Source organism: Lithobates pipiens, unplaced genomic scaffold (genome assembly GCF_037356315.1).
Source record: "Lithobates pipiens isolate NorthernLeopardFrog02 unplaced genomic scaffold, aLitPip1_a1.2 Scaffold_19, whole genome shotgun sequence".
Taxonomy (NCBI): domain Eukaryota; kingdom Metazoa; phylum Chordata; class Amphibia; order Anura; family Ranidae; genus Lithobates; species Lithobates pipiens.
Genome location: NW_027507764.1, coordinates 12,236,768 through 12,259,112, shown reverse-complemented (window position 1 = coordinate 12,259,112; position 22,345 = coordinate 12,236,768). Strand labels below are relative to the sequence as shown.

Below are 22,345 nucleotides of genomic sequence, written 5' to 3'. Positions count from 1 at the left end.
CATGGTTGTGGTGCAAGCTTTAAGGCTCCATTCACCGGGACTCAAAAGTTTCCAGTATGACTTTGATGCAACTTTGAGTGTATGAATAGGCCCCCCCCCACCGCACCACCACCACGCTTAGACGGTTTCAGATGGTTTGCAGCCATAAGTAGCAGCTGGCAAAGAGCCACACACCATGGTAGACCAGAGATACATTACTCCTCTAAGGAAAGGTGGGGTGATGGCTAGCGGAAGCACAGATCCACAGACTAGTTGAAGCAGGATGATCCTTGCACTGCAGTTCCTCAGGTACAGCATCCTCTCCAGCAAGGAGAACAGTGAGCAGGAACCGCGGTCTGATGACTGGATAATGGTGGAGGAAATGCAGAGCTGCAGATGGTATGAAGCAGGAAGATCTTGTACTGCAGATCCTCAGGTACAGCTTCCTCTCCAGCAAGTAGAATAGTGAGCAGGAACAGCGATCTGGTTAGACGGTTTCAGATGGTTTGCAGCCATAAGTAGGAGCTGGCAAAGAGCCACACACCATGGTAGACCAGAGATGCATTAGTCCTCTAAGGAAAGGTGGGGTGATGGATAGAAGAAGCGCAGATCCACAGAATGGATGCAGCAGAAGCAGGGAGATCCTTGATCTGCAGTTCCTTAGGTACAGCATCCTTTCCAGCAAGGAGAACAGTGAGCAGAAACAGCGATTTGATGATTGGTGGGCTAAATGGTAAAGGTCGAGTAAGCACAGATCCACAGAATGAACAGTGATCTGATGACTGGTTGAGTAATGGGGGAGGAGGCACAGATCTACAGATTAGATGAAGCAGGAAGATCTTGTACTGCAGTTCCTCAGGTACAGCTTCCTCTCCAGCAAGGAGAATAGTGAGCAGGAATAGTGATCTGATGATTGGTGGGATAAATAATAAAGGTGGAGGAAGCACAGATCCACAAAATGGATAAGGCAGAAGCGGGGAGGTACTTGCTCTGCAGGTCCTCAGGTACAGCTTCCTCTCTGGCAAGGATAACTGATAGGAACAGTGATCTGATGATTGGTGGGTGTAAAGGTGAAGGAGGCACAGATCCACTGAATGGATGTAGCAGAAGCGGGGAGGTATTTGCATTACAAGTTTTTAGGTACAGCTTCCTCTCCAGCAAGGAGAACAGTGATCTGATGACTGGTCAGGTAATGGTAGAGAAAGCGTAGGTCCATGGATTGGATGAAGCAGGGAGATCCTTGTACTGTAGTTCTGCAGGCACAGCATCCTCTCCAGCAAGGAGAATAGCGAGCAGGAACAGTGATCTGAAGATTGGTGGGGTAAATAGTAAAGGTGGAGGAAGCACCGATCCACAGTATGAATGAAACAGAGGAGAAGAAATGCTTGCACTGCAGTTCCTTAGGTGCAGCTTCCTTTCCAGCAAGTAGAATAGTGAGCAGGAACACAGCGATCTGATGACTGGTTGGGTAATGGTTGAGGAAACGCAGATCTACAGATTGGATGAAGCAAGGAGTTCTTGTACTACAGGTTTCTCTTCAGCAAGGATAACAATGAGCAGGAACAGTGATCTGATGATTGGTGGGTGTAAATAGTAAAAGTGGAGGAAGCACAGATCCACAGAATGGATGTAGCAGAAGCAGGAAGGTACTTGCTTTACAAGTCCTTTTCAGTACAGCGTCCTCTCCAGCAAGGAGAACAGTGATCTGATGACTGGTCAGGTAATGGTAGAGGTGGAGAAAGCATAGGTCCATAGATTAGATAAAGCAGGGAGAACCTTGCACTGCAGATCCTCAGGTACAGCTTCCCCCTCCAGCAAGGAGAACAGTGAGTAGGAACAGCGATCTGATGATTGGTGGGGCAAATGGTAAAGGTGGAGGAAGCTCAGATTGGATGAAGCAGAAGCAAGGAGATCCTTGTACTGCAGATCGTAAGTACAGCTGTTGTTTATGCTGATGGGTTTGTTCACACTAGTGGTTGAGGGGCGGTAACCCAATAGTTGCGCCATACTTTTACTGCCACCCCCAAATGCCAAATGTGTGGGATCTCGCAAAAAGTACTGAAGGCACAATTTTTTAAATTTGCGCTACAACAAATCGCATGGTACCTGCGGCACCATGTGTTTTGGTGGCCACCCATGTTTTCTAGATGCATAAGGGTGCCATTAAGAGCTCTGTATCTGCAAAGGACAGCCCGTTTCCGTGCAGTGCGGGAAATACGCTCTCATGCAAGTTCCCGCACTGGTGCAGGCCTCAATGACCAGTAATATGATATGAGCCTTACTACAGAAGGTTGTGGAGTAATCTCACAGAGTGCACCATATGGAGACTTTTTTTGGGGGGGGGGGGGGGGGTTATTTATAAAAAAAAATTGAACGTGTTATTCGTCCAGTGAAATCCAATCACATGTACGTTTGTTCTGTTTGAATGGGAGTATTGGGCTTCTTTTCTCTGCAGGTCAAATGATGTTCTTCGATTGAATCAGGAAAATACAGCATTATGGCCACTAGATGGAGCTGATGATGGGGAAATAAAATATAGTGATCGTTCACAGTCAGTGACGGGGGTCCTTTTTAGCTAATTTGATGTGAGCGTTCTCCATCGATGGTTTAGAATGCAGAACTCCTCCTGTCTGCGCCGTTTCCAGCATTGTGTTTTGTTGCGTTGTTTTTTTTTTTTTTCCTGGCGCGGTGCCCGCTGTTTTTATGCTGAAATGTTGATTTCCAGGCTGGGATGCTGGAGTGGCGGCTCGCTGATCTGTTTCCCCAACACCTAAACCAGCAAAGGGACGGGGATCGCAGAGTTCCGGACCTCCCTCTGATTCCAATCTGGCCCTCTGTCTGTAGGCCGTGTCATAGAAGTATTTTTATGGTTAATTTTGCTTTGAAGTTATTCCATCACAAACGTCTACCGCCGGGAGGATCACCATTTGGGGGGGGGGGTCTATATTAGGAACATATTTCCACCCTGGAAACTGAATATTCATCATCAGAATTGAGAAGAGCAGGGCTCGTCCGGCGGGGGATTTGGAGGACTGCCCATGGTGGATTTAGAGCAGGCAACCAGTAGCCCTCCAGCTGTTGAACTACATTTCCCATGAGGCATTGCAAGGCTGGCAGTTACAATTTCTCCTAGAGGCATGATGGGATTTGTAGTTCTGCAACAGCTGGAGGGCCCCAGGTTGCCCACCCATGATGTAAAGTGCTATTAAACCCAAAAGCAAACTTTTTTTATTTTATTTTTTTTATTTTTTTTCTACAAACAATAACCTATAATGACAACATGAAAGAAGTTTGTTTTAAAATCTTTGCAAATTTATGAAAAATTAAAAAAAACTCCCTTGTACTTCTAAAAATCATGTGTTTATATATCAACATAAGTCACTAAGTAAAAAGAAGAAATATTCCATAAAGTGCAAGTGTTAAAACGTGCAATTCATAATGCATGAAAAAAATGATAAAATACAGTCCTTGGTAAAATTAAATAAAGTGACAGTGATAGTTAACTCCGTAATCTTCTTAAAAAATATAAAAAAGGTATTAAATATATATATAAGACAGTCTATATAAAAGCTGAAATAGGTGCTCAGTAATTTGTTCAGTGCTTCTCAAAAAGAAAAAAAAAAGAAAAAACAGGTGCCAACAATCGTGTTGTAATTTCTGTGTCTCCAATATACACGGCACACTAGGTGAAATGGCCCCTTACCTTACTGCTGTAAGGTAAACAGCAAATCAAGCAGCAAAACCAAGGGTCCAGGGATTCTATCCTAAATCCTCGCAGCTGGATATTGGTCCCCTCAGGTAGGTAGTTTTTCCTCTCAGATAGTTCCCATAGGAAAGATAGAGGTACACTCGGATGGTGAAGTACGTTCGTAAAATTTATTGTAACGATATATAAAAAGAGGTACTCACAAACATACGATAAAATACAGCTTTAAAAACAGACGAGCAATCCGCTCGTGTATGCGAACGTCACTTCCGGTATCCTCGTTCCGACGCGTATCGTCACTGATCACGTGACTTCATCAGGGAATCCCTGATGAAGTCACGTGATCAGTGACGATACGCGTCGGAACGAGGATACCGGAAGTGACGTTCGCATACACGAGCGGATTGCTCGTCTGTTTTTAAAGCTGTATTTTATCGTATGTTTGTGAGTACCTCTTTTTATATATCGTTACAATAAATTTTACGAACGTACTTCACCATCCGAGTGTACCTCTATCTTTCCTATGGGAACTATCTGAGAGGAAAAACTACCTACCTGAGGGGACCAATATCCAGCTGCGAGGATTTAGGATAGAATCCCTGGACCCTTGGTTTTGCTGCTTGATTTGCTGTTTACCTTACAGCAGTAAGGTAAGGGGCCATTTCACCTAGTGTGCCGTGTATATTGGAGACACAGAAATTACAACACGATTGTTGGCACCTGTTTTTTCTTTTTTTTTTTTTTTTTTTTTTTTTTTTTTTTTTTTCTTTTTGAGAAGCACTGAACAAATTACTGAGCACCTATTTCAGCTTTTATATAGACTGTCTTATATATATATTTAATACCTTTTTTATATTTTTTAAGAAGATTACGGAGTTAACTATCACTGTCACTTTATTTAATTTTACCAAGGACTGTATTTTATCATTTTTTTCATGCATTATGAATTGCACGTTTTAACACTTGCACTTTATGGAATATTTCTTCTTTTTACTTAGTGACTTATGTTGATATATAAACACATGATTTTTAGAATTTAAGTTTCATAATACACTAGCACAAGGCACTTTAATTTTTATTTAAGACAGGCTAGTTGATTTATAGTTAGACTTTATATATTTTTTCCAGTACCAGGCTCCTTATATCTATATTTATACCTAGTTCAGGTAGCGCAACACCATCTGTTTGATTTTTATTTTTATTATCTGGGGGTTAGGGTTCATACCCCTGTCGGTAGTTTGCTGCAACCTACCCTTTTAAATAGTTTAGGCCCTTGACGACAGCGCGGGGATACTTCCAACCAAATCATCCCTTGTACTTCGTATTCACAGCCTTTGCTGAATACTTTGGTGAAGCCCCTTTGGCACCAATTACAGCCTCCAGTCTTGTTGAGTATGATGCTACAAGCTTGGCACACCTATTTTTGGGCAGTTTTTTCTCCCATTCTTCTTTGCAGGAACCTCTCAAGCTCCATCAGGTTGGATGGAGAGCATCGGGGCACAGCCATTTTTAAGATCTCTCCAGAGATGTTCTATCGGGTTCAAGTCCGGGCTCTGGCTCAAGGACATTCAGAGTTGTCCTATCGCCACTCCTTTTTTTTTTTTTTTATCTTGGCTGTGTGCTTAGGGTCGTTGTCCTGTTGGAAGATGAATCTTCACCACAGTCTGAGGTTCAGAGCGCTCTGGAGCAGGTTTTCATCAAGGATGTCTCTGTACATTGCTGCATTCATCTTTCCCTCCATCCTGACTAGTCTCCCAGTTCCTACCGCTGAAAAAACATCCCCACAGCATGATGCTGCCACCACCATGCTTCAGCGTAGCGATGGTATTGGCCAAGTGATGAGCGGTGCCTGGTTTCCTCCAGACTTGACGCTTGCCATTCAGACGAAAGCGTTCAATCTTGGTTTCATCAGACCAGAGAATTTTTGTTTCTCATGGTCGGAGAGTCCTTCAGGTACATTTTGGTGAACTCCAGGTGGGCTGTCGTGCCTTTTACTGAGGAGTGGCTTCCGTCTGGCCACTCTACCATACAGGCCTGATGGGTGGAGTGCCGCAGAGATGGTTGTTCTTCTGGAAGGTTCTCCTCTCTCCACAGAGAAACACTGGAGCTCTGTCAGAGTGACCACCAGGTTCTTGGTCACCTCACTGACTAAGGCCCTTCTCCGATCGCTCAGTTTGGCTGGGCGGCCTGCTATAAGAAGAGTCCTGGTGGCTCCAAACTTCTTCCATTTATGGATGATGGAGGCCACTGTGCTGATTGGGACCTTCAATGCTGCAGACATTTTTCCGTACCATTCCCCAGATCTGTGCTTCCATACAATCCTGTCTCCGAGGTCTACAGACAATTCCTTGGACTTCATGGCTTGGTTTGTTCTCTGACATGGACTGTTGCCTGTGGCACCTTCTATAGACAGGTGTGTGCCTTTCCAAATCACGTCCAATCAACTGAATTGACCACAGGTGACCTCCAATCCGAGTTGTAGAAACATCTGAAGGATGATCAATGGAAACAGGAGGCACCTGAGCTCAATGTTGAGGGTCATAACAAAGGCTGTGATAGTTACAGTGAGGGGAAAAAACTCTTTGATCCCCGGCTGATTTTGTATGTTTGCCCACTGACAAAGAAATGATCGGTCTATAATTTAAATGGTCGGTTTATTTTAACAGTGAGAGACAGAATAACAACAAAAATATCTAGGAAAACGCATTTCAAAAAAGTTATTGATTTGCATTTTAAAGCGATTGTATGGCCAAAAAAACAACCCCCCCCCCCAAAAAAAACCTACAGAAGGCAAAAGCATAATGAGCTAGTATGAATCGCATACTAGCTCATTATGAAATACCTTAAAACAAAGCTCCCACAGGGTCTCCCGGTCACCGCTGAAGTAGCTGACTTGTTCCCTTGCGTATTTCTTACAGGTTCGCTGTGTTGTGAGCGGCGATGACGTGACATTCGCGCGGGAGCCCTCCGTTCTGGCACGATATGCTTGGCCTTCACCACTCATGCGCTGCTGACATCAGTGGCTGCATGCAAGGTGAATATCTCCTAAACCGTACGGGTTTGGGATCTCTCTCTCTCTCTCTCTCTCTCTCTCTCTCCCTCTCTCTCTCCCTCTCCCTCTCCCTCTCCCTCTCCCTCTCCCTCTCCCTCTCCCTCTCCCTCTCCCTCTCCCTCTCCCTCTCCCTCTCCCTCTCCCTCTCCCTCTCCCTCTCCCTCTCCCCCTCTCTCCCTCTCTCCCTCTCCCCTCTCTCCCTCTCTCCCTCTCTCCCTCTCTCCCTCTCTCCCTCTCTCCCTCTCTCCCTCTCTCCCTCTCTCCCTCTCTCCCTCTCTCCCTCTCTCCCTCTCTCCCTCTCTCCCTCTCTCCCCCTCTCCCCCTCTCCCCCTCTCCCCCTCTCTCCCTCTCTCCCTCTCCCCCTCTCTCCCTCTCTCCCTCTCTCCCTCTCTCCCTCTCTCTCCTCTCTCCTCTCTCTCTCTCGTATTGACCACTTCGCAAAACATGACTTGGTGGCAAAACCCTCGTTGGCAATCATCACAGAGGTCGGACGTTTCTTGTAGTTGGCCTCCAGGTTTGCACACATCTCAGGAGGGATTTTGTCCTCGCTCCTCTTTGCAGATCCTCTCCAAATCATTAAGGTTTCGAGGCTGATGTTTGGTAACTTGAACCCTCCACATATTTTCTATGTGATTAAGGTCTGGAGACTGAGGTTCTGCAGTGGCATAGCCAATGTGCTTTTTCTCGAGCCACTCCTTTGTTGCCTGGGTGTAGGGGCTGGCTTAGCCCTTCCTTCTCTGAGCTGTCTGCTCAGCTGTTGGGTAATTGCCACCTCTCATCTCTCTCCACAGTCACCCAGCTGTTTTTAATGATGCTTGTCTGACCTGCCTACTTAAGGCCGGGTTCACACTGCTGCGATGCGGGAACGCCGCGAATCCGCAGCGTTTTCCCGCATCGCATTACTCCCGCCGGCAGTTCACACTGCCTTATGCGAACGGCTGGGAGTGTCAATGATATGTTAATGACACCCCCAGATCCGTCCGCATATCGCAGTGCGATCTGCCGACTCGCACAGGAATCGGATCGCATGGTGTGAACACCCATGCGATCCGATTCTGTTGCGGACCAAAAAAAGGGTCCCGTGCGAGTTTGCTGCGGGAGCGATGCGAATTCAGCCATACTATCTGTATGGCTGTACTCGCATCGCTACGGAGATCGGATGTGATTTGCACTGCAGTGCGGTGCGAATCACATCCGGATCTCCCCCCCGCAGCAGTGTGAACCCGGCCTAAAGCTGTCCAGCTCACTTCACCTCTGCCTTCGCCTTGGTTGCATCACAAGAAACCATCTCCTGCGGTTCTGTTAAAAGACTGGATTGCTGACATCGCTTCTGGCTCCTTATCCTGCTTGCTGTTGCTCTACTTGGATCCCTGACTTCTGGCCTGGCTGATTACCCGATCTGGTTACTAGACTCTGGCTATGCTTTGACTACGCTTATTCTATTTACCTTTTTATTTTTATTTGATAAACAAGTGTGATTTAGAGCCGGTTCACACAGCGGGCGATGCGAGGCGACACGACTCGCCTCGCCTCGCTCTCGCAAGTCGCCCCCATTCTGTACAATGGAACCGTTCTGAGAGGAGCGACTCGAGTCGCTCCGACTCAGAAAAAAGGTTCCTGTACTACTTTTGGGCGACCTCGGGGCGACTTGCATTGACTTCTATACAGAAGTCATCTGCAAGTTGCCGCTGAGGTCGCGGCGAGGCAAGTCGGAGTCGCCTCGCCTCGCCTGCAGTGTGAACCGGCCCTTAATTGTACTTCTGTCTCGGTCTGATTCATGGTTTCTGACACTGGGCCATTGTCATGTTGGAATACCCATCCACAACCCATTTTCAATGCCCTGGCTGAGGGAAGGAGGTTCTCGCCCAAGATTTTGATGGCCACCGTCCATCTTCCCTTTGATGTGTGAAGTTGTCCTGTCCGCTTAGCAGAAAAACACCCCCAAATCATAATGTTTCCACCTCCCATATTTGACGGTGGGGGATGGTGTTCTTTTGGGTCATAGGCAGCATTCCACCTCCTCCCAAAAACTTTCAGTTGATGCCATAGAGCTGGATTTTGGTCTCATCTGACCAACACTTTCCCCCAGTTCTCCTCTGAATCATTCAGATGTTCATTATCAAACTTCAGACCGTCCTGTACATGTGATTTCTTGAGTAGGGGGACCTTGCCGGCACTGCAGGATTTCAGTCCCTCGCGGTGTAGTGTGCTACCAATCGTTTTCTTGGTGACGATGGTCCCATCTGCCTTGAGATCATTGACAAGATTCTCCCGTGTAGTTCTGGGCGGATTCCTCACCGTTCTCCTGATCATTGAAACTCCACGAGGTGAGATCTTCCATGGAGCTCCAGACCGAGGGAGACTGACAGTTATTTTTAATTTTTTTTGTGTTTCTTCCATTTGTGAAAAATCGCACCAACTGTTTTCACCCTCTCACCAAGCTGCTTGGCGATGGTCTTGTAGCCCATTCCAGCCTTGTGTAGATCTACAATCTTGTCCCCGACATCCATGGACAGATCTTCGGTCTCGGCCATGGTGGAGAGATTGGAATCTGATTTGCTTCTGTGGACAGGTGTCTATTATACGAGTAACAAGCTGAGATTACAAGCACTCCCTTTAAGAGAGTACTCCTAATCTCAGCTTGTTACCTGTATAAAAGACATCTGGGAGCCAGAAATCTTGCTGATAGGGGGATCAAATACTTATTTCACTCATTAAAATGCAAATCCATTTATAACTTTTTTTGAAATGCGTTTTTCTGGGTGGTTTTGTTGTTTTTCTCTCTCACTGTTAAAATAAACCGACCAATAAAATTATAGACGGATCATTTCTTTGTCAGTGGGCAAACATACAAAATCAGCAGGGGGGTCAAATACTTTATTTTTATTTTTCCCTCCACTGTATGTACAAGGGATTTTTTATTTTCAACAAATTTGCAAAGATCTCAAACAAACTTCTTTCACGTTGTCATTATGGAGAATCGTTTTGTAGCATTTCGAGGAAAATCGTGAATTTAATCCATTTTGGAATAAGGCTGTAATGTAACAAAATGTGGAAAAAGTGAAGCGCTGTGAATACGTTTCGGGGGCACTCATGAGGTGTGTTATTGGCCAGATCACCAGGTGAAAACATAAGGGGGAAGCCTAAAAAAAAGAAACCTAATGCAGCCACCACATCGAGTGATTGGTAAGCTGTCATATGAGATTTCTGGTTTTGGGTTTAATCTCTTTTTTTTTTTTTTTTTTTTAAAGGGATTATCAGCCAATTGCCATCCGAATTTTGATCTTTTTAGACACAAATGATCGATCGCACTCTTGTAAGATTGCTGTGAATTGTGTGATTGTAAATCCCTAAGATGAAAAATGAACAAAGCATCTCCTTCTATAGTGTGTACTTCTATGCAAAGCACCGAGCGTGATTTCTCTTGGCTCTCTCATTCCTCTGCTTTCTGCATGAATCGCATCTGACAGTCTATGCCGACACCAAACAATCCTAGGAGTTGCCCCCGCTCTTCCTACAGCGCACAGCCTGTGATTGACAGCCTCATGTCAATCACAGGCTGCGTGCATGTACATTCCCTTCGCTCAGGTCTCAAATTATACCCAGCTGTCTGCTCTGTTGTGCCGTGTCAGCGATTTTCTCAACCTCTGTCCTCAAGTACCCCTAACAGGCCATGTTTTGGGAACTTTCCTTAGATAAAATAGCTCTCATCAATCCCATGTCATTGCTATTGACTTAAAGCAGCTGTGCAAAGTAAAGGAAAACCTGAATACATGGCCTGTTGGGGGTACTGAGGTTTAGAATCGCTGAAACGCCACAACAGAGCAGAGAGCTGTGTGTAATTTGAGACCTGAGTGAAGGGAATGGGCATGCATGCCTTTTTTGAAGCTCCGTAATGCTGTGTGAATTCTGTACTTTGGTTGTAGAGAAGAGAAGACTGCAGATAAAACATGTACAACTTGTATAGGAGGATTAGTTTCATATGTGTATTACCTGAGGATAGTCACGTCAATGGGTATATGTAAGGGTTTACAACCACTTTTAATTAAATTTCAATTTAGCTCCCACCTCCTGATGGGGCCCAGGAAAATGTATACAATCCCCTAAAGCAAGAAGAAGTTGGGGTGTAATTTTCGTCTTTTTTTTTTTTTTTTTTTTTTTCTCTTTTTCTTTCTCTTCCCAGCTCCCTGTTGCTCTGATGGGGCCTGTCCATAGGACCGCTGGTACTGCCTTATTAGTGGCCCTGCTCATGCCACCCATCCGCATGCCGTCTCACCTAGTCCTTCTGTGTGCCATTGCAGCGTGAGAAATCACTTGCATGCGGTAGTACCCAAACGCGTTTCCTCATACTGACTTCCTTGAAGGTCCTATTCTCTATACATTGTATTTGTAGATCTGGCCAGCTCTATTAGACACTATAGAGCATTTATTGTTTAGATCGGAGTTCTCCTTTTAGGCTCCATTCACACTGGTGCAACTTGTCATGCGATTGGATCTCCCCAACTGATGCACAGTGCCTTGAAAAAGTATTCATACCCCTTAATTTTCCACATTGTGTCATGTTGCAACCAAAAACGTAAATGTATTTTATTGGGATTTTATGTGATCGCCCAACACAAAGTGGCGCATAATTGTCAACTGGAAAGAAAATGTATACTTTATTTTTTTATTATTTTAAAAAAATGTGAATGTGTGTGTGTGTGTGTGTGTGTGTGTGTGTGTGGGGGGGGGGGGGGGGGGCACATTTGTATTCAGCCCTCTTTACTCTGATACCCCTAACTAAAATCTAGTGGAACCAATTGCCTTCAGAAGTCACCTAACTAGTAAATAGAGTCCACCTGTGTGTAATTTCATCTCCATATAAATACAGCTGTTCTGTGAAGCCCTCAGAGGTTTGTTGGAGAACCTTGGTGAACAAACCACATCCTGATGGCCAAGGAACACACCAGACGGGTCAGGGATACAATTGTGGAGAAGTATAAAGCAGGATTAGGTTATAGAAAAATCCCTCAAGCTTTGATCCTCTCACGGAGCTCTGTTCAACCCATCATCGGAGAATAGAAAGAGTATGGGCACAACTGCAAACCTATCAAGACACGGCCGTCCACCTAAACTGACCGGGCCGGGCAAGGAGAGCATTCATCAGAGAAGAGCCAAGAGGTCCATGGTGACTCTGGAGGAGCTGCAGAGATCCACAGCTCAGGGGGGAGAATCTGTCCACAGGACAACTATTAGTCGTCTCTCCACAAATCTGCCCTTTATGGAAGAGTGACAAGAAGAAAGACATTGGAGAAAGAAAGTCATAAGAAGTCCTGTTTGTAGTTTGTGAGAAGCCATGTGGGGGAGGGGGCAGCAAACATGTGGAAGAAGGTGATCTGGTCAGATGAGACCAAAATTCTACTTTTCAGCCTAAAAGCAAAACACTATGTGTGGGGAAAACTAACACTGCACATCAACCTGAACACACCATCCCCACCGTGAGACATGGTGGTGGCAGCATCATGGGGTGGGGATGCTTTTCTTCAGCAGAGACAGGGAAGCTGGTCAGAGTTGATGGGAAGATGGATGGAGACAAATACAGGACAATCTTAGAAGAAAACCTGCAAAAGCCTTGAGACCGGGGCGGAGGTTCACCTTCCAGCAGGACAACGACCCGAAACATCCAGCCAGAGCTACAATGGAATGGTTTACATCAAAGCATATTCATGTGTTAGAATGGCCCAGTCACAGTCCAGACCCAAATCCCATTGAGAATCTGTGACAAGACCTGAACATTGCCGTTCACAGACGCTCTCCATCCAATCTGACAGAACCTAAGATATTCTGCAAAGAAGAAGAATGGGCAGAAATGTCCTCTCTAGATGTGCAAAGCTGGTAGAGACACCCCCAAAAAGACTTGCAGCTGTAATTGCAGAGAAGGGCAGCTCTACAAAGTATTGACTCTGGGGGGCGCCATACAAATGCCCCCCCCCCACACTTTTCACATATTTATTTGTAAAAAAAATGTTGAAAACCATTTATAATTTTCCTTCCACTTCACAATTATGTGCCACTTTGTGTTGGTCTATCACATAAAATCCCAATAAAATACATTTACGTTTTTGGTTGTAGCATGACAAAATGTGGGAAATTTTAAGGGGTATGAATACTTTTTCAAGGCATTGTAAAATTATATAAAATATATTGTTTTGTACGGAGAGAAAACCTTGTGAGGTGTGAATGTCCTCGGTGTCCATAGTCCCCGGATCTCTCCATAGTGACAGCGGCTTGTCCCTTATCAGTATGCTGCAGACAATGGCTGTTGTCAGTGGCGGATCGGTGATGGGTAGACTGAGCTGGGTGGTGATTGATGGTCGGGGAGGACGGCGCTCAGGTTCACAGCCGGCCTCTTCTCACACGCAGAACATCTAAAACCCAACGCAGAAAAATCTCTTGGGCAGAACACAGCGATGAATCCTCCAATCCCAAACATGGACATCACGGACAGTCTATCATCTCGCCCCGTATAAGACTCCCACTGGTGCCCGTCTGTGTATACTCTATATCATTTACTTACTCTATTGGCACTGGAAAAATGTATCAAAAACTTTTTATTTTATTTTTTTTTCTTCTTTTTTTGTTTTTTTTTTATGAAGTGGGAGAATTCCAAAAAGTGACCGCTGTTCCCAGAATAAGAGGTGGGAGTAAGTATGTCTTGGGAGAACTGTGAAAGGTGGAGGACACATGGACAATCCATGCTGAGGTGCCGGAGAGCCTTTGGTGGCAACAACCGGATCGCCAAAAGTTGTCGTCTTCTTCTGGGTTTTTTTTATTTTTTTATTTTTTTATTTTTTTATTTGTTGCCGCCTTTGGTCAGTCAAACACAGCCTGCATCCAATCGGACAGAGGCAGTTTTTTTTTAGGTATTCTGACAGCCACAATAGCCTGCAGCAGGAGATTTGTCCGTTCATGCTGTTATAATGGGCACAGTAGGTGTACTGACCCGGGAACTCGGCACAGGGATGGTGTGAAGCCTTCATAATGGGCACAGCGGGTGTACAGACCCAGGAACTCAGCACAGGGGTGGTGAGAAGCCTTCATAATGGGCACAGCGGGTGTACAGACCCGGGAACTCAGCACAGGGATGGTGGGAACCCCTCATAATGGGCACAGAGGGTGTACAGACCCGAGAACTCAGCACAGGGATGGTGGGAACCCCTCATAATGGGCACAGAGGGTGTACAGACCCGGGAACTCAGCACAGGGATGGTGGGGACCCCTCATAATGGGCACAGTGGGTGTACAGACCCAGGAACTCGGCACAGGGATGGTGGGAACCCCTCATAATAGGCACAGCAGGTGTGCAGATCTGGGAACTCAGCACAGGGATGGTGGGAACCCCTCACAATGGGCATAGCAGGTGTACAGACCTGGGAACTCGGCACAGGCATGGTGAGAAGCCTTCATAATGGGCACAGCGGGTGTACAGACCCGGGAACTCGGCACAGGGATGGTGGGAACCCCTCATAATGGGCACAGCAGGTGTACAGATCCGGGAACTCGGCACAGGGATGGTGAGAAGCCCTCATAATGAGCACAGCGGGTGTACAGACCCATGAACTCAACATAATGGGCACAACCATCCAGGAACTCGCCAGCAGCCCCTGGAAAATATAACAAACTGTAAAGGGTTGAATCCACCAAACAATAAAATCTTAGTCTGGATAAATGGACCTTTTTGTTTCCATACAAATCGGTGGAGATGCAAAAACCGCAATAACCTCTGTGAAGGAGGTCAGACAGAGGCGGATGAAAGCAGGCAGTTTTCCCATCTATACAATCCTGGAATGTGATTGGTGGATTGTAGTGAAGCTCTCGGTGATGACAGATGAGGCCGGGTCGTGTGTTGTTGGTGGTCGGTGTAGCTTTGGACCGGTGGTCAGAGTTCTCCTCCTGTATTGTGTTCTGTTTCCTCTCTGTCTTCTCTCAGGAAATCATCATCTGTTTCCTTCATGTTCTGTTTCTCTGAACATCTTTCCCGTAATCGTCCTCCCAGAGCCAACCACCCGCTAAGACTGATCCCTCTAAATCCAACACTAAGCAGAATAATTGAGCAGAAGAGTCGGCTCAGAGCTCCCGGCTCATAGAGACAGCTTTGTATTCATTCAATGGATTGTTAAATCTGAACTCCAGACTCAAACATTCATTTTAAATATATTCCATATAAATTAGAGGTGCACCAAATTGAAATGTTAGTACCGAAAACAAAAATTCAGGATGCACTTGGCCGAATTTGACACCCCTGCTCTAAATGTGCAGCATTTAGAGCAGGGGTGTCAAACTCCATTTCATCCTGGGCCTCATCAGCATTATGGTTGCTCTTAGAGTGAGCGCAGGGTTGGGGCATGCGCCAGGTTGGAGTGTATGCCGGGGGCATAGAGCAGGGTTGAGGGGTGCTCCAGGTCCAGAGCGCAGGGTTGGGGCATGCGCCGGGTGCAGAGCACAGGGTTGGGGCATGCTCAGGTGCAGAGCTCAGGGTTTAGGTGGGTACATAGCACAGGGTTGGGGGAATGCGTCGGATGCATAGAGCAGGGTTGAGACGTGCATTGGGTGCAGAGCGCAGGGTTGAGGCGTGCACAGGGTTGGAGTGTGCGTCAGGTGCAGAGTTGAGGTGTGCACAGAGTTGGTGCAGAGCGCAGGGTTGGGGCGTATGCGCCGGGTGCAGAGCGCAGGGTTGGGGCGTATGCGCCGGGTGCAGAGCGCAGGGTTGGGGCGTATGCGCCGGGTGCAGAGCGCAGGGTTGGGGCGTATGCGCCGGGTGCAGAGCGCAGGGTTGGGGCGTATGCGCCGGGTGCAGAGTGCAGGGTTGGGGCGTGCACAGGGTTGGAGTGTGCGTCAGGTGCAAAGCGCAGAGTTGGTGTGCACAGAGTTGGGGCGTGCGCAGGGTTGGGGCGTGCGCCGGGTGCCGAGCGCAGGGTTGGGGCGTGCGCCGGGTGCCGAGCGCAGGGTTGGGGCGTGCGCCGGGTGCCGAGCGCAGGGTTGGGGCGTGCGCCGGGTGCAGAGCTCAGGGTTTAGGTGGGTGCAGAGCGCAGGGTTGGGGGCATGCGTCGATGCATAGAGCAGGGTTGAGACGTGCACAGGGTTGGGACGTGCATCGGGTGCAGAGCGCAGGGTTGAGACTTGCACAGGGTTGGGGCGTGTGTCGGGTGCAGAGGGCAGGGTTGAGGTGTGCACTGAGTTGGGGTGTGCGTCGGTTGCAGAGTGCATGGTTGGGGCATGCGTAGGGTGCAGAGCGCAGGGTTGAGGCGTGCACAGGGTTGGGGTGTGCATCGGGTGCAGGGTTGGGTCGTACGTCAGGTGCAGAGCACAGGGTTGGGGTGTGCATCGGGTTCAGAGAGCATTGTTGAGGTGTGCACAGGGTTGGGGCGTGCGTCGGGTGCAGAGAGCAGGGTTGGGGTGTGCATCGGGTGCAGAGCACAGGGTTGAGGCTTGTACAGGGTTGGGGTGTGCGTCGGGTGCAGAGCGCAGTGTTGAGGTGTGCACAGGGTTGGGGCGTGCGTCGGGTGCAGAGCGCAGGGTTGAGGTGTGCACAGAGTTGGGGCGTGCGCCGGGTGCAGAGTGCAGGGTTAAGGCTTGCACAGGGTTGGGGCTTGCTTGTGTCGGGTGCAGGGTTGAGGTGTGCACTGAGTTGGGGTGTGCGTCGGGTGCAGGGTTGGGCCGTACGTCGGGTGCAGAGCGCAGGGTTGAGGTGTGCACAGGGTTGGGGCGTGCGTCGGGTGCAGAGCGCAGGGTTGAGGTGTGCACAGGGTTGGAGTGTGTGTCAGGTGCCGATCGCAGAGTTGAGGTGTGCACAGGGTTGGGGCGTGTGTCGGGTGTAGGTGGGTGCAGAGCGCAGGGCTGGGGGCATGCGTCGGATGCATAGAGCAGAGTTGAGACGTGCACAGGGTTGGGACGTGCATCGGGTGCAGAGCGCAGGGTTGAGGCTTGCACAGGGTTGGGACGTGCATCGGGTGCAGAGTGCAGGGTTGAGGCTTGCACAGGGTTGGGGCTTGCTTGTGTCGGGTGCAGAGTGCAGGGTTGAGGTGTGCACTGAGTTGGGGTGTGCGTCGGGTGCAGGGTTGGGCCGTACGTCGGGTGCAGAGCGCAGGGTTGAGGTGTGCACAGGGTTGGGGCGTGCGTCGGGTGCAGAGCGCAGGGTTGAGGTGTGCACAGGGTTGGAGTGTGTGTCGGGTGCCGATCGCAGAGTTGAGGTGTGCACAGGGTTGGGGCATGTGTCGGGTGCAGAGCGCAGGGTCGGGGCGTGCGTCGGGTGCAGAGCGCAGGGTTGAGGTGTGCACAGGGTTGGGGCGTGTGTCGGGTGCAGAGCGCAGGGTTGAGGTGTGCACAGGGTTGGAGTGTGTGTCAGGTGCCGATCGCAGAGTTGAGGTGTGCACAGGGTTGGAGTGTGTGTCGGGTGCCGATCGCAGAGTTGAGGTGTGAACAGGGTTGGGGCGTGTGTCGGGTGCAGAGCGCAGGGTCGGGGCGTGCGTCGGGTACAGAGCGCAGGGTTGGGGCGTGCAAAGTTTGGGACTGAAGACTTGAGTGAGTATTGGTAGGGTTGGGGATTATTGTGAATTTGTCTGGAGATGGAATGACGGGTTCCTAAAGTGTACTTATAAAGCCGTGTCTGTGGTGTGTGTGTGTTTTTTTTTTTTTTTTTTCTTGGAAAGGCGCTCCCTATATTTATTTGGATGCGATTTTTGTTGATTTTTGCATAAGATGGCCTCTGACCTCCATCTTTCATTACAACTTTTGCTATGAGGCCCCCAATGTAGCCTGCGTTCTGTGTAAAGGGTGGGGGGTGTCTGGTTTCCCACTTTGATGTGACTTTGATTTGTTTTGCACACACAGTGACCTCAGTGTAATGTGTGTCCCCCCCTCCTTCCCGCACACACACAATCCCCGCATCTCCCCCCCCCCCCCCCCCCCCCCCTGCACACCATAGTGGAGTCTTCTCTCTGCTCTGGAGGGTCTTTGTGCCCAGATTACCGCCGTGTCACCAGCCAACATGCCAGGCACATGATGTCAGGAATTCCTCCAATGTATTACTTTTATTCACCCTAATAAATATGTATAAGAGATCGGAAGAAAGTGCGTCACCTGTAGCAACCAATCCGCTTCAAGCTGCAGTCAATGAATGCCGAGATCCAATTGACTTTTTTATTTTATTTTATTTTTTAAGTGTGTGTGTGTGTGTGTATGTATATGTATTTATTTATTTTTTACCACGCTTTTCCCTTTATCCTTTAGAATTCAGAGCTCTGTTCAGCGCAAACTTCAAATTTTTATATATCGTATAGAATATTTTTTTTTTTTCATAAATCGTTTTTTTTTTTTTTTCTTTCCCCCTTTTTTTAGCTTGCAGTGAGGTTAGTTTACTATTCAAATCTATGCAACTTGAGTGCTAGAAAGTGTAAAGTCGCATCAAAGTTGCACTCAAAATGACACGACTTTGGAGTTGCGTTAGTGTGAACAGAGTCTTAAAGTGGTTGTATACCCGCAAACGGGGGGGAAATTTTTTTTTAAATAAAATTTTAAATAAAACCTGGTAAGGCAAAGTCATAATGCGCCGCATAAAATGTAAAAACATAAAAAAGGGAAATGACCACTCTAAGCTTTGACAATAAAACCTGGAAGCTGATTGGTTTCCATGCAGAGCTGCACCAGATTTTGCGCTCCCCATCTGTATCCTTAAAGGTAAAGGGGGGGGGGGGGGGAAATAGAAACCTTTTTAACCGTCAACTGACGTCAGGGCGGTTCGGCTCCCATTCTGGGAAGGCGTCGTATGACGTCCACCCAGAACGACCGCTCTTGCACGCTCATGGGGGCGCGCAGCGCAGCAATCAGCGCAGCAATCGCAGTCGTACCATGTTGCTAGGACACGGCGCGACCCCGATCTCTGTAAAGACCTGTGGCCCTTTAACCGTGTGATCGGCTGTGTCTAATCACATGTAAACACAGAGATTCCCGGTAATCGGCGTGCCTCGCTTCTCACTGACAGTTTGAGGAGAGGAGAGCCGATCAGCGGCATCTCCTCACAGGGGACAGATAGGTATGTAATCAGTGCCCTGATTACAATTCAGTGCCAGCAATCAGTGGCCATTAGCGATGCCAGTCAGTGTTGGCTATCAGTGCTGCCCATCAATGCCACCCACCAGTGCCGCCTATCGGTGCCCATCAGTGAAGGAGAAAAATTACTTATTTACATAATTTACTAACGGAAACAAAAACTTTTTTCTTTTTTTTCAAAACTTTCAGTCCTTATTTTTTCCAAAAAAAAACAAAACAGCAGTGATTAAATACCACCAAAAGAAAGCTCTATTTGTGTTAACAAAATGATAACAATTTCACATGGTTACAGTGTAGCACGACTGCGCAATTGTCATTCAAAGTGTGGCAGCGCTGAAAAATGCCCTGGGCAGGAAGGGGGGTGTAAGTGCCCGGTACTGAAAATAGGGTAATCAAAATAGTATTAAAGTTGAGGGTCACCCTAAAAAAAAAAAAAATAAAAAAAAAAATAAAAAAAAATACATTAATATTCTTAAAAAAAAATTTTTTTTTTTTTTTTTACTCACCAGAAACCCCTGTTGCTAGGCAGTCTTCCTAATCTGCCTCTTCCCCTGCACTGTTTCTTCAATTCCCCCTGCTCCTCGCCGAGCGACCCCCGTCTTCTAGGACGTGTGTGTGTGTGTCCCAGGAAACAACCGGGCCATTCACAAAGCGCCGCACGTCTCACACATGCGCAGTAGGAAACGGGCAGTGAAGCCGCAAGGCTCCACTGCCTGTTTCCCTTAGGGTGGACAGGGCGGCCGACATCGCGGGCTCGCTGGACAGGTAAGTGTCCTTATTAAGTCAGCAGCTACAGTGTTTGTAGCTGCTGACTTTTTATTTTATTTTTTAATTTTTTTAAACGGCCGGAACGCCCCTTTTAAACTCCAAAAGCAAACATTCATTATATTGTAGATTACCAACTCTTCCACAAGATGTTTGTGTTTTTTTTTTTTTTTTTTTCTTTTTTTTTTTTATATGTATTTAATGTTTTAATGCCAGCTTTTATTTTGTTTACATTCTGCTGTCAGCAAGGAATCCCGCTGCCAGCAGATGAGTCATTATTAAGGAGCAAGCACCTGCTGCATCCTTAAAGTAGTTGTAAACCCTTTTACAGACCACTTTAACCTACAGGTAAGCCTAGATTAAGGCTCACCTGTAGGAGCAAGAAATATCTCCCAAACCTACACGGTCTAGGAGATATTTGCAAATCGCTGTCCGGCGATTTCTTCTGCACATGCACCGGCGATAGAAAGCTCGGGTCACACCGTTTGAAGGCGGGAGTGACGTCACGTGGCTCCGGCCAGTCACAGAGCCGGAGTTCGTGGCCCCGGAAGGAAGAGGGGTGAAGAATGGACACTCGCTGCTAGCTAGGAAGAAGGGACATCACAGGCTTCTCCTGTAGGTAAGTGACACATAATGGGCTACGATGCGATGCATAAGCCAGTTATGCGGTCACGTCACATTGTCCAATCAGAGAAGGTGGAGGAGCGCAAGGTCTCTAACATCCACCAGCTCTGTGATGTCATCATGGAGGAGGGGAAGAGGACTCCGGTGACAACCTGTGAAGCTCTGGTGACCTCCATGCCCAAGAGGGTTAAGGCAATGCTGGAAAATAATGGTGGCCACACAAAATATTGACACTTTGGGCCCAATTTGGACATTTTCACTTCGGGGTGTACTCACTTTTATTTCTGGCGGTATAGACATTAACCACTTATGGACCACCCACCGTCATTATACGGCAGCTCTTTGAAGAGGAATATCTTTTGTTATGGCAGCAGCTAACTACCATAACCCCGGTATCCTCTTCAACAGCGGGCGGTCCGCTTTCAGATAAAAGTGGTCTCTGCGGCAGATTTGCTGCAAGATCACTTTTATTAGCGCCAGGGATGGATCTCCCCCACCACCACACTCCGGTGGACTCACCCACTCGGCGGACCCACCGGTAGTGGCAGAGACAATTGCGTCGTGGATGACTGGCTGCTGAGTGAGGGGAAGACGGCCCGGCTCGGCTCCATAGCATTGACTGGCGGAAGCGACGTCAAACATCACTTCTACCCCAAAGAATATTTTTTTTTTTTTTTTTTGGTGGTATTTAATCACCACTTGGGTTTTTATTTTTTGCTAAGCAAACAAAAAAGACAGATATGTTTGAAAAAAATAAAAACGTTTTCATAGTTTATTATAAAATTTTGCAAACAGGTTAATTTTTCTCCTTCATTGATATTCGCTGATGGGCTGCACTGATGGACCCCTGGATAGGCGCCACAATATATAAAAAAATAAAAATAAATGGGCTAACTTTCACGGTTGTCTTATTTTTTTTATTTTTTTTTTTAATTCAAAAAAGTGTTTTTTTTTTTTCAATGAAAGTGTGCTTGTAAGACCGCTGCGCAAATATGGAGTGACAAAGTATTGCAACAACCGCCATTTTATTCTCTAGGGTGTTCGAAAAAAATATATAATGTTTGGGGGGTTCTAAGTAACTTTCTAGCAACAAGAAAAAAAATAAGCCCGGTCCTTCAGTGGTTAATGGCTGTGTGTTGAGTTATTTTGAGGGGACGGCAAATTTTACACTGTTATACAAGTTGTACACTCACTACTTTACATTGTAGACAAGTGTCATTTCTTCAGTGTTGTCACATGAAAAGAGAGAAGAAAAGATTTACAAAAATGTGACTGAGGGGTGTACTTACTTTTGTGAGATACTGTATATAGTTACATTGGTCCAAGCTGGAACAATGTAACTATGTGTTAAACCCCCATACCTGGAATTCTTCTGTTATTGCAGTGACTGAATGCTGTGGATATGTAATTTGGGGTTTTCTTTGTAGATTGGCGGGTTTCGGACACAGTGTGACCCTCTGATTGTGTGTGTTGCAGGGTTGTGACCCGTTCGCCCAGACCCAGCGCAGTAAGCTGCAGCACCGGCGATCTCGTATCAACCAGCAGATCAACAAGGAGATGAGGATGAGAGCCGGAGCCGAGAACCTGTTCCGGTCAGTGGCAGACAGATTAATACTTTCCCGTCCTGACAGATGGCGACGCTTTCTTACAGCATCCAATCAGGGCTGTCCGCTAGAATGATGGAAATCTTTCTGAGAGATTTATCCTCTGAACAGGAAGCCTGGTTTCTGCACAGTGTGTGGAGGGAAGGTGGAGGACTTCTTTTTTTCTTCCTTCCGCCTTCTTCTTTCTTCCTTCCTCCTTCTTCTTTCTTCCTTCCTCCTTCTTTCTCCTTCTTTCTCCTTCTTTTTTTTCTGTCTTTCGTCTTCTTTTTTTCTGTCTTCTTTCGTCTTTCGGTCTTCTTTCTTTCGTCTTTCGGTCTTCGTCTTTCTTTCGTCTTTCGGTCTTCGTCTTTCTTTCGTCTTTCGGTCTTCGTCTTTCTTTCGTCTTTGGGTCTTCGTCTTTCTTTCGTCTTTCGGTCTTCGTCGTCTTTCGGTCTTCGTCGTCTTTCGGTCTTCGTCGTCTTTCGGTCTTCGTCGTCTTTCGGTCTTCGTCGTCTTTCGGTCTTCGTCGTCTTTCGGTCTTCGTCGTCT

The 22,345-nt window shown here is 47.2% G+C and overlaps 1 protein-coding gene across 1 annotated transcript in view; it reads left to right on the top strand.

Moving 5' to 3' along the window:
- RHPN1 (rhophilin Rho GTPase binding protein 1) overlaps window positions 1-22,345 on the top strand; it is a gene marked incomplete in the record, with an annotated part of 104,062 nt that overhangs the window by 5,653 nt on the left and 76,064 nt on the right. The window contains 1 exon segment of the mRNA XM_077490525.1: window positions 21,690-21,805. Within this exon segment, the coding sequence (XP_077346651.1) occupies window positions 21,690-21,805 (116 nt within the window).